We start from the raw sequence: 16,748 nt of genomic DNA, 5'->3' as shown, positions 1-16,748 counted from the left end.
AGAGGTGAACTCAACCACCAGCAATTTGATTTCTCTAAAGTCTAAAGCAATTTTATTGCAAAATTGCTTTAGAGAATTCATTTTATTTTTAGTAATTTTCAGCAGTATATATGACAAAATAAATAAATAAATAAAATTAAATTAAATATTAAATTAATTTAATTTTAAATTATTATTTAAAATATTAAATTAATTTAAATAAAGATTCTTATTTCAGTTGATATGATAATGAATGACGCCATCATTTTATAATTCTATTTTAATGAAATAAATGAATAAAAAGTTCCAGTTTTTTAGATAACTTTTAATATAACAATAGCCTCTATAGAATTAACACAGTGACCAAGAACAGTTAACGAATATTAAAATCCAGTAATTTACATAATGATAAGGGAATAAAAGGCGTTAACAGATTAACTTACTTGAAAATGCAAATCGACCTCTTAAAAAAAGGGAAAAAAAAACCTCGATCACCGTGTGAAAGACATTTTAAGAACATTACTTTAAGTAACAGATCGGTAAAAAATCGGTAATATATATTAAAAACATTCCTACGATTCCTTATAATAATAATAACAGTTCCTAAGCTAGAGAGATTTAATTATCTTAATTAATTTAGTTCACGAAAGTATACCCTTTAGGGAATAAATGACGTTTGTAGGCTTCCTAAAATTATTCCAGTGAATTTCGTATGGATGATAGAGGGCGTGTTTGAGATGATATTATTATTACCTTTGGCAACAAAGTTGCAACGTGCTAGTGGCAGCTGTGATGTGCTTATGGGTGTTTACATAAGTGTTAAGATTTTTTTTTTTTTTAATAAATTAAGCTCGCTGCACATTTTTGTTGCCTCTTATTAACGTAATATTAAAATGGAAGATATTACAAAAAAGTTATCCTTCAACAACCCATCTGTGCAATGCCGAGTAAGTTTTAGTAGCAGAGTCTTAACCGTACGTGGTTTACAAGTAGGATGTGTCTAGTACCGCGATATGACAGGATGCATGGCTCGATGGTTGAACAGAACCAACCCGACAGTACGATTGAATTAGGCTTTAAGGAGTGCAGATTTTTTTATTTCTATTAAAAATTCCATTTCATAGACGAAGATATCATAGCATATTTCGAAACTGCATCATTGTGCAGTTGCCAGCAAAGGTTGGTCGATTGGTAGAGCCTTTGGCTCACACAAAAACTTAAGCAAGTTTGAGCGCAGTTAGTAGTTGGAAGGGAACAATCATTCGATGCTGTTGGCACACTCTCCCTCGGTAAGTCTTTGGACTCCCTGGAGGTGTTACATAATAAAAAACGATGAATCCTGAACCCCATGAGGTGTCACCTAATAATAAAATAAATATTATGTAGTATATATGGAAAACTCTAATCTGATGCTCGAGTTAGGTTAGAACAGTCAAGTCATTTGATACTCTCAGTCAAAATGTCTTGATTCCTCTTTTTTGACTACCTAATGTGTTAATTGGGTGTCCTTAGTTTTATTATTATTATGTGACACATCCAGGGAGTCCAAAGACTCATCGAGGGAGGGTGTGCCAACAGCATCGAACGATTGATCCTCTTCCAACTACTAACTGCACTCTAGCTTGCTTAACTTTTTGCGTGAGTCATTAGTAGCAGAGGCTCTACCAGTCGACCAACTTTATATATCGGTTATGCATGTATATATATATATATATATATATATATTTGGGTGGGTGTGTATTACTATTATTATTAGTGGGCATATATATGTGTTTGTATCTGTGTTTAATGGATTAGCAAAGGTCAATGAGTTAGGGAGAGAGGTATGGTAGGTATTATATGAATAATGGATCTCCTGTAATGAGTCTTCTAACACCACGGAGATACCTGTATATTAATAATATATATGTTTGCATATGTATATAGACACGTCATCAATCATTGCTCTCTATGCCGACGATACAGCAATACTGGCCAGATCTCTTAAACATCTTGTTTCAAAGAAACTATAAGATAACCTGCTGAAACTGGAACACTGGTTCTCCAATTGGAGACTGCAAGTAAACCCTCAAAAAAGCAGTTCACTTCTGTTCACAAAAAATTCAACATTTCCCAAAGAAAACATCTTTCTATTTAATATCAGGATTCCCTGGAAAACAGAAGCCAAATATCTAGGCGTTCTGCTAGATAGAAACTAACCTTCAGCCCGCATACAAAATCCTTATGTGCAAAGGGATCAAAAGTCAGCACAGTTTTACCCTCTTATCAATAGGTACAGCAAACTAGATATTAAAATCAAATTGCTCCTTTATCAGTTGATGATTTGTCCCATTATCACTTATGCTTCTCCTGCATGGAGCGATACTTCAAGCTTAAATATCCTTAAACTGCAAAACAAATTCTTACGCGTGATCTTAAATGCACCATGGTACATTAGAAATGTTCAACTTCATCGAGACACAAATATCCCTTATAGGTACTCTTTCCTGCAATCTCTCGCAGTAAAGTACTTCTCAAAATTCGTCCTCACATCCAAATGAACTAGTTCAACAAGCAGCAAATTATGATGAATCGGAATTATGCAAATATAGATGACCTAAGACCATCCTAGTTCCCTTCCAAGATCAATAATTTGCCCAACTCGGGCTGAGCACGTAGCTCATAAATTTTTTTTTCCTACACATAACCTATCAGATAGCAGGGATTAAAAGCATTATGCTTCACCCTTATAGACGGTAGCATTCTGCGTATATAGACACACATGTACACTAGCGTTGACCTCCCACAATGAGCTTTGCGACTCCATGGAGATCAAGAAAATAATGTTTGTGCATGTGTGTGTGTGTGTGTGTGTGTGTGTTGGTTGACCAAGTGGTTAGTGTATTCACTCTCCAACTAAAAGGCTGCAGGTTTGAATACCTGAATGCTTTCTGTGTCAAGTCAAGAAATGACTACTCAAAGTCAAGCAGTGACATTGAGTAGTCATTTTCTTTATCCAACTCAGTTGTCACTTTATTATTTAAAAAATAAAAGTAAGCAGATTACTAAGGCAATCCCCACCTTTACAAAACTATGTTGTCCCTTGTAAAATATCATATTGCTGCCCACCCAGTTGTGAATTCTTTTTCACCAACTTCTGCTACCTTAAATGCCACTCCTGAGATCCTGATTAGTTTATACTTTGCAATTTCTGTCTTGGAGAGCTTTCTTTATACAGTGCTACTATTTTGCTTTCTTTACACTCCCTTGGTACTTTCCCAGAACTGAGGTTCAGTCTTGTGAGAGGAGGTATCAATCTCTTGCACATTCTCGTAATACCTGGGCTGATATGCCATGCAATCCCATTGCTGTTTGCATTAAGGTTTTGCAATATCAGAAGCACATCTAATTCATCTACCTGTATTCTTCCATCAGTGAATGCCACATCTGGCACTGAAATATCTCCATCTGGATGGTACAGAATTGCAAAATGATCACTTTTGTCTGAAATAGTATGTTTTATAGGAATTTTTTCTGAGATTACAAACCAGAGTATCCAGAAAAAAACTACTTGTCTGTGCTAGAGACTAACTGTGCCCTTCCCCAAGTTTGGTCTCCAGTACACAAACTTGGAAAGCAGTCAGAGAAAGGCCTAGAAGTGTTCCTCTACTCAGCAACTAGAATTGAACCTCTCTCTCACACACACACATATATCCCCCTCCACCTTTTCCTTCACGTTCGCATTTTCAAATGACTAGCATGTTGCATGCACCAGCTTTTAGAAAAATAGAAGTCACTAGTTGAACAATCTCGTCTACATCTGCCACTTGCTATGCAGTGGCAGGATGCAGAAGATAAGGCTGTTCAACTAATGACTTCTATTTTTCTAAAAGCTGGTGCATGCAACATAGAGCAGAGCCCAATGCTATGCTAGAGAAAGAAACTCATCTATACGAGATGGTACTAGATCGTATACAACTGACATGCAGCACTTTCAGAATGATTTCAATAAGCTGCAATTGTGAAAACAGTTGTCAGTTCAATGGTAATAAATATAAAGTTAGGCAGAAAGTGTCTTTACATTAAGGGAAAAATACTAAGGAAAGTGATCAGAGCTTAATCCACTTTTACCACGAGTTGCCTCAGACTTGCACTACGTGCAGGTGCAAACTTGACTTACTTGGTAAATAGGATTAAAAAACAAGTTTATATAAAATTACTTGGTATCTTGAATACATAAAGTTATGCAGTTTAGTGTGGTGTCCAGTGACATATTGGTGGGATTATGTTAGAACGAACTGGGCAGTGTAGGGATCTGGAGTTTTAGTAGATAGGAAGTCGAAGTTCAGGGGCCAATAGCAAAAATAATAAACACAGCTCAGATGGTAATTCTGATGCTGAAACAAATATTGACATGCAAGAACAAGGAAGCCGTTTTGCCTCTTTACAAGGCCTTGATACTATTCTTCATAACATATTTTAAAATTTTTAAACACCAAACTATTGTTTGGTGTTTTAATACTGTTTATTAACTGGCTTATATTTCTGTTTATTAACTGGATTTCAAATCAGCATTTTCAGGGCACAAAGCAGCATATAGTTTACGTGCGACAATGATTAAGTGAAACAATTCAAATTGTTACAGATAAAAGATCTAAAGCCCTAATTTGGTGCTCGCAAGCATGATCTAAATTTAGAGTGTCTAAAGCATGATCTGCCAGTCCTGACTTGTCATAATAACGGTAGAGAATGTATTTTTTTTTAATGTTCTCCAAGGCAGATATTAACTGATCTTCCTGTTTCCCATAGTAGGTCAAGTCACAGTCGCAAGGAATTTCATATACTGCAGGATGTGCTAGAGGATGGAGTCCATTCTTAGGAGAGCAAATCAGAGTTGCTAATTTAGCATGTGGTTTGAATATGGTGCAAAAGCCATTTTTATTAATACGTTGTCTATTTTTATAGCATAATATTTCAGATGTGATCAAATGAGAGCCTTATAGAGAAGAATTTCTTTATCCCTACTTGTCAGTGCGTCTTTCAACATCCAAGTGATCCTTAGTGCTCTTTTGTCCATGTTTGCAATATGTTTCACAAACTTCAACACCCTTTTTCATCATTCCTAAATCCCTGACCTGATCACTTTTTTGCAGTGCAATCCTATCAAATATAATACTGGGCTTCTAATCCTTTTCAGCTGAAAGTGCCTTACATTGGCATGTTAAACTGATAACTATTTTCCACTTAGCAGGGTCTCTATATTACCATTATTATTAGCAACAAGGATATTCCCTTTCAAAGTGTTTGCAGCAGCATTATTATACAAATTAAACAGCATCATTCCTAAACATAACATAACAGTCACCTTCTTTTACTTTGATTTCTGTTCTACCATGTAGTACTTTTTGATGTCACTCATCCACCATCTTATCCATATTACCAGTTTCATATCCATTACCATGTGCTTCAGTTTGCTTAATCACCTATGTAGTATCTTGTGAAATACCTCTGCAAAGTCCAGCAGTATTGTGATGTACCATTTTCTTTATTCACCTCAACCTGTGACTTTTATTATAGAAAGTGAATAAATTACTAGGACTAGACCTCCCTTTCACAAAAATATTTTACCTGTCCCTTCTCCCATCTTAGAGTATCATATTTCTTTCTGCATATTTCTTGTGTAGAGGCTTAAGTGCTGTGAGGACATTATGTTGGAGGTTTAATGGATTTTTTACAACACTCAAAATGTCCTAGTGACTAAGACGAAATATGGGAAGTATTAAATTCTATTTTAATTCTTTTTGAGTGTTGTAAAAAATCCATTAAACCTCCAACATAAAATTTCTGCATATTTCTAAATGCTTGCTTAACCAGCATTTTGAAACTTTAACCAGATTCTTAAGGTAGGTGTAGAATGAGCATTCTCTTGAAGATTCCCATATATAATGCATCCTGATATTCACTGGGATTCTTCTAATAATAAGCCATTACCATTTCTGCACTATCTTATAATAATAGAAAAAATTAGATTAAAGAAAGAAAGAAAGAAAGAAAAGATTAGAGAAAAGTAGAAAAATAACCACTGTCTAAATTAGACACAAAATAGTCCTCGTCCTGATGGCATTACTCTAATTGTCCTGAACATTTGTGCATCAGAACTGACTCCTATTCTATATGCCTGTATATACTCTCTTACTCCAGTATCTATCCCACAACCTGGAAATTGGCCTATATTCAACCCATTCCTAAGAAGGGCAACAAGTCATTGCATCCAACTACCATGCTATCTCTCTCACCTCAGTTCTGTCTAAAGTAATGAAAAAATCATTAATTCCCAACTCCTACTCTACCTTGAAAGCACCCACCCTAATAAACAACTGCCAGTATGGATTCCGTTGCTGCTGATTAACAACAGGAGATCTGCTCACATATGTCACCCATCTATGGACAAATGCCATGGAGAAGTTTAGCGAGTCTCAAGTGGTTGCACTTTATCTCTAAAGGCGTTTCACCAGGTCTGGCACAAAGGCTTACTAAGCAAACTACCATTGTTTGGTCTAAGGACTTCTGTAGTTCTTAGACCAAATTTCTGTCTGGATACCCACTGTGTGGTGGTGGTGGATGGTTCTTTATCCTCTCACCATTCAACTAATACTGGAATTCCACAGAGTTCTGTTCTCTCACCAACCTTCTTCCTGCTATATATCAATGACATACTTCAGCTGACCTCCAACCCAATACACAGTTTTGCAGATGACAGCATGTTGCACTCCTCCCTTTCATTTGATAAATCTTACTCTACACAATTCATCTCAACCTACAGAATGTCAGCCACCACCATCTTCAATTCTGATCTCCAAGACATCCTCCAATGGGGTTCAGATAACTTCATCAATTTGAATGTTAATAAAACCCAGTACTATCTTATTTCTCATAAGAACCATTTTCTCCCAGTATTATTTTTGACAACGCCTAAATTTCCAGATAATTTGAGTTTTCTCTTCTTGGAATTATCCTGACATTAGGCCTCTCCTGGCATAAACATATCACAACCATTGCATCCTCATCTAACAAACTAGGATTTCTCTTTTGCTCAAGATGTTACTTCATCCCTGAACAGCTGTTAACTTTATACAAATCACAAATCTGCCCAGCTATCAAATACTGCTCTCATGTTTGGAGTGGCTCCCTCAAAATGCTTGACTCAATACAGAGGAGAGCTATTATACTTATTAATGACCCATCTCTTACCAACTCACTCCCCCACTTTCGTACAGACATTTGGTTTCTGCAGTATGTGTATTCTACAAATATTTCAATGGGAAATGTTCATCTGAAATTGCATCAATAACTCCTCACTTAGTACTAAGCTTGTTTGAATATGTGCAGTTGCTGCTCAACATCCCTTCACAGTGAACCTTGAAACCCACAGAATGAGTTTCTTTTCCTCCTCCTTCAAACTCCTTCCCTGTAACTGCTGTACTATGGATCAGTCTTCCCCTAATTGTGTTTCCCAAGGAATACAGTATATAGTCATTTAAATCAAATATAAACACGTTCCTCCTTTCCCAACCCACTACCCATAAACGGTACTAATGTAATATAGATTGATCAACCAACTTCTCGTGTATGGGCATTTAAAAAAAAAAAAAACATTTAATGTCATGGGTGGAAAATGTATCATCCGCTTGTATGTTATACTTTTGCAAAGTGATCAGTCAGTAATTCAACCATTTCTTCTGCTACTTGACACGCTTTTTTAGATTTTTATTTTTTTTTTAACACGGGAAGCAAAATGTGAGGGAACTTGAACATCACATTTATTCTTATATTCCTTTCACAGCATCTTTTTTTTTTTTTGCTGCTCCTGCCTGATGATATTGTGCATTTCACTTCATCAAATTTACACTTCTTGCTTTGAGTATGTTGAGTGATAACACTACTTGCAAATTCTCCTTGACCATTTCCCATGCAACTGCCCTGCTCCAATTTCTGTATTACTTCGAACTGCTTCTATTTTGTTATAATTACTTGAGTAGTTATAATTATAATTACTTGAGAGTAGTTATGAGGATGTCTGAAAAGTTCTCGGCCTCGACCATAGATAGCAACGCTATCGGCAAGATTTTTTTTTCTAAGTTGGTACTGTCATAAGCACCATGTGAAATTGCAAGTCATTCTATCAAGTAGTTTGTTTTATACAGCTGTCCGAAGCAAAAGTGTTGTTGTTTGTATCCCTTGAAATGGATAAAATTGAGTATCGTGTGGTTATAAAATGCTTTGTAAAAGCAGGTTTAACGGCAAAAGAAATTCATTCGAAGTTCATAAAAGTTTATGGGCACTCTTCTCCTTCGTTTTTGACAGTTAAGAAATGGGCTGCTGAGTTTAAACATGGCTGTACCAGCTTTGAAGATGATCCATGTGAAGAATGTCCAAAAGTGTAACAACACCAGAAATCGCTGATCAAGTGCACGATGTGGTATTGGATGACTGGTGAGTCAAAGTGCATGAAATTGCTGAGACTATAGGCATTTCAAAAGAACGTGTAGGATATATTTTGCATGAAGAATTACAAATGAAAAAGCTTTGTGCAAGATGGGTACCATGCTTGCTCAATACAGATCAAAAACTCACTTGCATGAAAATCTCTGAACTGTGCTTGGAGCATTTTACCAAGAATAAAACTGATTTTGTGTGACGATTTATTACTATGGATGAGACTTGGATTCACCATTACACACCAGAATCCAAACAGCATCAAAACAGTGGACAGAAGCTGGTTGTTTAGTGCCAAAGAAGACAAAGTCAGTTCTATCAGCAGAAAAGGTCACGGCATCGGTGGTTTGGGATGCTAAAGGCATTTTGTTTGTTAATTATCTTGAAAAGAGTAAAACAACAACAGGGGGAATATTATGCCGATCTTTTAACCAGACTAAAAAAAAAATTCGTGAGAAAAGACCTGGTTTGCAGAAGAAAAAAATCATATTTCATCAGGACAATGCACCTGCCCACGAAAGTGTTTTGGCAGTGAGAAAATTAAGGGATCTGCACTATGAATTGTTGGAACATCCACCCTATTCCTCACATTTGGCTCCCTCTGACTTCTATCTCTTCCCATAACTAAAAATTCTTCCTCACTGGTCAGCGTTTTCTTCGAATCAAGAGGTGATTGTAGCTGTAGAAGTCTATTTTGCAGATCTTAGAAACACTACAGGGGTGGGATAATGGAGCCGGAGCATTGCTGGAATAAATGTATTAATCTTAAGGGAGATTACGTTGAAAAATAAAAATGAATTAGTAATTTTGAAATTACTAATTCGTTTTTTTCATTGTTAGGCCAAGAACTTTTCAGACCACCCTCGTATACCAAAATGGAGTAACAAATGTCCTTTATAGTATGACATTCATATACCTCTTCTTAATAGGAAATTCTGCATGCTTCCCAGGTCAAGCCAACACGATCACTCTTTCCATTTGAAGCCAGAGCAATTACCTAAGTTATGGACAAATCCTCTGAAGCTATCACCAGATTAAGCACACTCAAATCTCCAACTCCCTCTGTATCACATGCTCATTTAGGTAATTATCACTCAGTAGCTGCATAAATTGCATTTCTTTCTTTTATGAGTCTAGTCCATATTCTCTATAGTGAGTCTCTATAATAATTATTTTTCCTGTGCTCATTGAACAGCTGGTCTACCAATGCATGACATCTGTGTTTTATCCTGTTGTTTTCTGTCTCACACCTATAGGCTCAAAACTAACAGTCTTGATCAATGAAAATTATTATTTGGAGATGTACACTTTTCTTCCAGATGGTTGGCTGAGTGAATATTGTACCCACTTGTGAACAGGCTATAGGTTCAGATTTCACCATAGCATTGATGTTTGTGAAAATTTTTAGGTAGTAGGGAACATGTTAGAAACACGGAACTAAGAAAGAGATCAGGCATAAAAGATGTGGTAACTGCAGTATATGAAAGCAAGATGAGATGGGCAGGTCACATAGGCAGGCTCAGGGATAACAGATGGACATATAGAATACTCAACTGGCAACCAAGAATATAGAGAAAACCAGGAAGACCACCTACAAGATGGGAAGATCCACTAGTGAAATCTATGGGTATAACATGGAAAAGAGAGGCTCAAGATCGAGATTGGAGGCATCTTTGTGACCTGCACTCATGGAGAAATCCTGAGTGAAACACGGATCCATCAAGGTAATCAAGATAATTTTTATCATCATGTTTTAAGATCAGTGATTTTTTTTTTATGTGTATGTTGAGGGCAGATGTTTTGAATACAAATTCAAATTCACCTAAATGAAAGGATACAAAAATTAAGAGAAGCAGTGCAGGCAAAAACCAGCCTGAAAAAAAAATAGAGAAAGACTTAAATTTTAAACAGTCAATTCCATCTGCTTACAGGATCAAAATGGAGAAAAACATACTAGTAGAAAAAGGAAAGAAGAAATTGTGCAGAATTTTTATAATGATCTCTATGCAACTAAGTGCCAAGTTTCAGAACCTATCATTTCAAAACCAAGCAATATACCACATGTACTTCCAGAGGAAATAGAACATGCCTTTAAGAAAATGAGTCAAGGAAAAGCCTCAGGACTTGATCATGTTAAGGCTGAAGAAATCTAACAAGGTGGACCAATTATTTTTAAAGCCTTGGCTGCCAGATTCACGTGGTACTTCAAAGAAAGAAAGATTCCAGAGGAATGGAAAACCTCAAAAACTATACTTCTATTCAAAAAAGGGAACAAGGAAGACATAAAAAAACTATCGTCCAATCTGTCTACTCTCTCACATATATAAGATCATGAACAGAGTAATACTGAACAGAATCCAAAACACTCTAGAAGACAACTCCAGCAGAGAGCAGGCAGGATTCAGAAGAGGCTTCTCCACAATAGATCACATCCAGGTCATTTCACAACTAACAGAAAAATGCAGAGAATACCGAATCCTTCTATGTTTCCTCTTTATTGATTTTAAAAAAGCATTTGATACCATAGAACACAATGCAGTCATCAGTGCCTTACTGGAAATAAATGTGGATCCTATTTATATCCACATGATAAAAGAAATTAACAAAAATCAGACCACACAAATAACCCTATTTGATCAATCTATAAATATAGATATAAAGAGAGGGGCCTGCCAAGGCGATGTGATCTCCCCAAATCTATTTACCAGCACTTTAGAATACATTCTGAAAAAAAAATAGACCTAAACGGAGGAATAAGCATAGATGGTGAAAAGCTACAAATTCTTATGTTTGCCGATGATCTAGTACTGATATCCCACAACCCAAAAGACCTAGAAGAAATGGGTAAAAAAGTATACACAAACAGCAGTAAGATAGGCTTAGAAATGAATCTAGAAAAAACAAAATGGATCAAAATCATCTACACAAGTGACAGTCACCAATGTATTGATAACATCCCTATAGAACAAGTTGACTCATACAAGTACTTAGGACAAACAATAAAAATGAATAACGATTTATCTGAAGAACTAGCAAAAAGAAAGAAAACTGCATGGCTATCATTCAACAGAATGATAGCCATGCTATTTAATAGTGATATTCTACCATCGCTCACATATGGATCAGAAACATGGAACACGACAAGAAAAGAAGAAGAGACTCTCAGAATAACTCGGCGTGCAATAGAATGCAGGATTTGTAACATCAGCAGAATGGAACATGTTAGAAACACGGAACTAAGAAAGAGATCAGGCATAAAAGATGTGGTAACTGCAGTATATGAAAGCAAGATGAGATGGGCAGGTCACATAGCCAGACTCAGGGATAAAAGATGGACATATAGAATACTCAACTGGCAACCAAGAATAAAGAGAAAATCAGGAAGACCACCTACAAGATGGGAAGATCCACTAGTGAAATCTATGGGTATAACATGGAAGAGAGAGGCTCAAGATCGAGATCGTTGGAGACATCTTTGTGACCTGCACTCATGGAGAAATCCTGAGTGAAACACTGGTCCATCAAGGTAATCAAGATAATTTTTATCACTATGTTTTAAGATCACAGATTTTTTTTTTGTATGTGTATGTTCAGGGCAGATGTTTGAATACAAATTTGTCTTCACCTTAATTTATAGTTCAGTTTTTGTTTAAATAGTATGATTGTGATGTGTTTTGTTTATTTGGCAAATACAAACCATTTAAAAAAATTCTTATCCAGTAATGTGTTTTTTTTTATTTCAGGCAATCTCAAAACTTCTCTCAACTATTATTGCAAAGAAACCACGTCATCAGCCCCTGTCTTCTTCCACTGCGGTCGAGGTATTTGCATTAATAAATCGCAACCTTTTTTGTTTCATTATTTTGGGGTTTTGTTTAATATACATACTATGTATATTAATGTGTAATTAATATGTATATTGATGCTTATATATATTAATCAACTAAATAAACCTAATAAACATAGTTCGATATTCTATCATGAATATCGTCTTCACCTTTTCTTGATATGTACTTTCAAGGGATGTTCAAGATATTAAGATTCTGTGGGTCCTGTGGGTTTTTCATAAATTGAAAAAAGAAGATGAAAATAGAGAATTTAATTAACAACTTTTTTGCACTGATGCTTCATATTAAAAAAAACATTACTCATAAAAATAAGAGAATAATTGGAAATTTAAATACATCTGACTTAGGTTCAAGCTGTATCACTATAAGGAAAATAAAACATGAGCACCTGGAGACCAATGTGGTCATTGGTGGCTCTATGACCAATGTGGTCATAGAAATGAAAAGAATGAAGATATAAATTCTTGAAATATCAGAGGTTAGATGGAAAGGGAAAGGAGATATAAGAACAGACAATATATTTAGATTTTTTACTCTTTAAGAATTATAGACACGTAAACACAAGAATATTTTAATATTTGCCAAATATTTTAGTCTGAAAATAACAGACTATCTTCAGTGGCTACATAGGAACAGTTTTTAACAAGATGGAATCTAGATTTAGATTTATTTACTCAGGAGAAGAAAAACATCAAAAGGGGGGGGGGTGTTGGAATAATGCTGGATAAAAAGATAGCCGATATGGTGGAGAGATATTGGCAAAGATCTTAAAGAGTAACTGCTTTGAGAATAAAAGCCAAACCTAGAAATATCCTTATAATTCATGGCCTACAACAGATCATATAGATGAAGTCGAAGAGATCTATCAACAAATAGAGGAATGTTTACATTTAAAAAATATCAGAAATATACTGATAGTAATGGGAGATATGAATGCTAAGATAAGGAAAGGAAGAGACGATGACCTGGTGGGCCCTTGGGGCCTGGGAGAAAGAAATGAAAAGGTGGAGACAGATTGGTAGAGCCTCCATAGTTCAATCAGTAAAGACGAAGCCCTTTGGTCGGGAAGATCTGGGTTCGATTCTGTCAGTGATGTAAGGAACCTTTATCTAGTCTCTTTCAATGAAAGGGACCAGATAAATAGAAGTCTGGAGGAGGATAGAATACCTAAAGACTTCGTAAGATCTATTTTTATTCCTGTTCCCAAGATTACAGTAATGATGGATTGCAATATGCACAGAACTATCACCTTAATTAGCCACATTGCAAAAGTCCTAAACAACATTATATATAGAAGAATGGAACAAATGATAGAGAATTAAACGAAGCACAATTTGCTTTCAGGAGAAACAGGAACTAGGGAAGCCATCACAACACAGTAGATATTGGGGGGAAAGAGCGATCGAGTGCAATAAAGATTTATATCTTTGCTTTGTGGATTACAAAAAAAGATTTTGATAATGTTAATCACTGTTTTATTTGATATTATGCACAAAATAGGAATAGATAGAACAGTTATGAGACTGCTGTTCAGAATATATAAAACTCAAGAAACCAGGGTTAGATTTGAAGGAGAGGATACTGAATGGATCCCCATAAGGAAGGGTGTAAGGCAAGGTTGTAGGATGTCCCCATTCCTTTTTAATGTCTATAGTGAATGGATGATGGGAGAGGCCTTGGAAGACTTGAAGGATGGAATAAAGATAAATGGACTTCTGATAAATAATATAAGATATGCAGATGACATTGTACTCATGAGCGAAACAGGGGAAAGTTTGCAAAGAATTTTGAATAGACTGAACAGGGTTGGAAATGAGAGATATAAAATGAAAATAAACATTCAAAAGTTTATTTTCATAAGTGATGAAGATATCAAGGAAAGGAAATGATGGGATGGAAATCACTTTAAATGGACAAAGAATAGAGAATGTAAAAAGTTTTGAATACCTTGGGAGCTGGATAGCAGATGACAATAGATCTGACTATGAAATTAAGAACAGAATTAAAAAAAGCAAAAGCAGCATTTTTTCCAAATATACCACATATTAGGAAACAGAAATGTAAACAAAAAAGTTACAAGTAAGAATCCTCAAGACGGTGATCTGGAGCATGGGGACATATGGGTGAGTCTGGACAATTCAGTAAGGAGATGACTGAACGATTGAGTGCATTTCAATTGTGGTATTTGAGAAAAATGGATCATATTAGCTGGACTGAAAGAGTGAGCAATGAAGAGGTTCTTAAAAGATTCAAGGTAAAAAGAGACTATATGGTTAGTATCCAAAGAATAAGAATAGCATTTGCAGGACATTTGATGAGGGGTGGGGATCTTCTGGAGAGCTCTCCCAGACTAGTATTGCAAGGGATGGTGGAGGGAAGAGGAAGACCCCCTCCCAACTACAATGGAAAGACAACATGAAAGACTGGATGGGCAAGAGTCTTACAGAAGCAAGAGGAATAGAAGAGGACTGTTCATCAGCTGCAACTGTCTCAAAAGAGGAGGCCACAAGATTAAATTAGATTAATATTTTATAATATTTTTGTATTTTTTTAAATTCATTCTTTACCTGGTTATTTATTTTGTTATGTTATTATGTTTGGCCCGTATACGAGAGGTTGGCTGATCAACCTATAGTATGTTAGTACCATATATGGGTAGTGGGTTGGGAAAGGAAAAATTTGTTTACATTTGATTTAAAAGCCTGTATGTTGTATTCCTTGTTGTAGAAACCCTCCTCTAAAGAATCAAATATGGAACTTTAAGCCTCTTCAGGCTTCCCTGTAAGTGGAGTGGTTGTTTCAACCCTGGTGATGAAATTCATCTGTTACCTAAAGACAATGCCAGTGGTAGGATTTGAACTGAATACTTGTCTGTTCCATATTGGGGCAATCCAGAATTACAAGATTTAATCAGCTGAGCATAGCATTGCTGTTCAGAGATTTGTTTCTCAGCTAAATGGTCTGTTTGAGTAAAGTAGGATAAATTGCAAGAGTATAGAAGTATTTAAACACCTGTGTTTAGATACTTCTTACATATCTTGTCTTTAGGAGAGTTTATTGCCACCATCAAACACCCATGAAATAAATATCATTTATTAGTTATTTATTAGATAAATAGGTTGCATCAAGGGGAGAAAAAACTTCTCCTGAAGACAAGCTTTTTTTCCTTCTGCAACCTATTTATCAAATCCCATGCTGTTGCAATTTATCCTACTTGGCCAGAGAGATTATATAACTCGGAAGTGAATCTCTGAACATCAGTTCTGTATTCAGCTGACTAATCCTTCAAAGTCTAAATCAGTCCCACATGGAGTTGGATAACAAATTGCTTCATTGTAGCATTTTTAAATGTGAATTCCTGTTCTGAGAATGCTGTGAAGGATTATTATATTATCCAAATCATAATTGTTAGTATGAAATTTCCCATTTTGGGAACTTTTAAATCTCTAGTTGCTTCAAATCAGCCAACTCCACCAAACCACTAATAGTGTTATAGTTTGAACACTGTGCATGCATTTGGAGTTATAATCAGTTATACGAATTTTCCATTGCTCAATGTTGAAATTATTAATTTAATTTAGGTAGTAAATTACTTTCATTTCATTCTCATGTAAGTTTTATTCCAGAAACTTCAACATGAATTGCTACAAAGTTATGGAAATATATATATCTGTTAGTTTTATGCAGTGACGATGTTTTGTGATACTTAAAATGAAATATCTCTTAATTAGTTTTTTTGTTAAAAATATTTTACCTCTTCTCACTGTGGCCATGAATTATTGCTTTACGTAAGGATACTGTAATGGTACTACATAATTAAGTTTACATTATGACTAATTTTCATCAAGCACAGTCTTCCATACCCTTTTAAGGCACTACTGATTGCAATCAGTCTTTCTTTATCTTTTCTAGGTCTTTTCTTTGCTATCCTAGCATCAAGCATCCGCTTTGAATCTAGAATAAGAAGTTCCTTTCTTATATCTTCATTTTTTAAATTATTTGATTCTACCATTGATGCTATCTCTTAATTTCTCTAATTTTCCTAACATTCTGCATTTCTAATATCTAGCTTTCCATTTTATTTTTAACCGAACTTTCAGATCTACAAGTTCAAATCAGTTTCACATTTTTGTATTGCTAGTTGAGTGTTTTGGCTTATTTCACCTCTTTATAAGGCAGGCAAGCCACATGTGGTATTGTGCTCAAATTTGGTGACCTAGTTTCTATTATGGCATGGAAACTCTGAGAGGATCTAGAGATGAATAAGGTAATATCAGATCTCTGAAACTGTTGGTTACAGGAAGGATTTGAGGATATGTAAATTGCAAAGTTTAGTGGATGGTGAGAAAAATGCTTCAATAAAAACATTTAATTTGGTGAAGGAATTTTACTGGATTAATGAAGAGATTGTGTATAATGTGGAGGGAGAAAGGGGAAGGACAAGGC

General features: G+C 35.4%; 1 protein-coding gene across 2 annotated transcripts in view; it reads left to right on the top strand.

The window, feature by feature from the left end:
* Positions 1-767: 767 nt before the first annotated feature.
* Positions 768-16,748, top strand: part of LOC150099747 (focadhesin) — a 381,450-nt gene continuing 365,469 nt past the window's right edge. For both annotated transcript variants that reach the window (XR_016549345.1, XM_090403693.1), the window contains exons 1-2: positions 768-926; positions 12,198-12,275. Coding sequence is in view for 1 of the 2 variants with exons in the window: in XM_090403693.1 (XP_090259819.1) it covers positions 873-926; positions 12,198-12,275 (132 nt within the window). In the remaining variant the exon portion in view is untranslated. The remainder of the gene's footprint in view (positions 927-12,197; positions 12,276-16,748) is intronic.

This window comes from Typopeltis vanoorti, chromosome 14 (genome assembly GCF_054136105.1).
Source record: "Typopeltis vanoorti isolate ZY-2024b chromosome 14, IOZ_Tvanoo_1.0, whole genome shotgun sequence".
NCBI lineage: Eukaryota > Metazoa > Arthropoda > Arachnida > Uropygi > Thelyphonidae > Typopeltis > Typopeltis vanoorti.
Note: the sequence above shows the minus strand (reverse complement) of the source record. Positions and strands in the feature narration are given on the sequence as shown.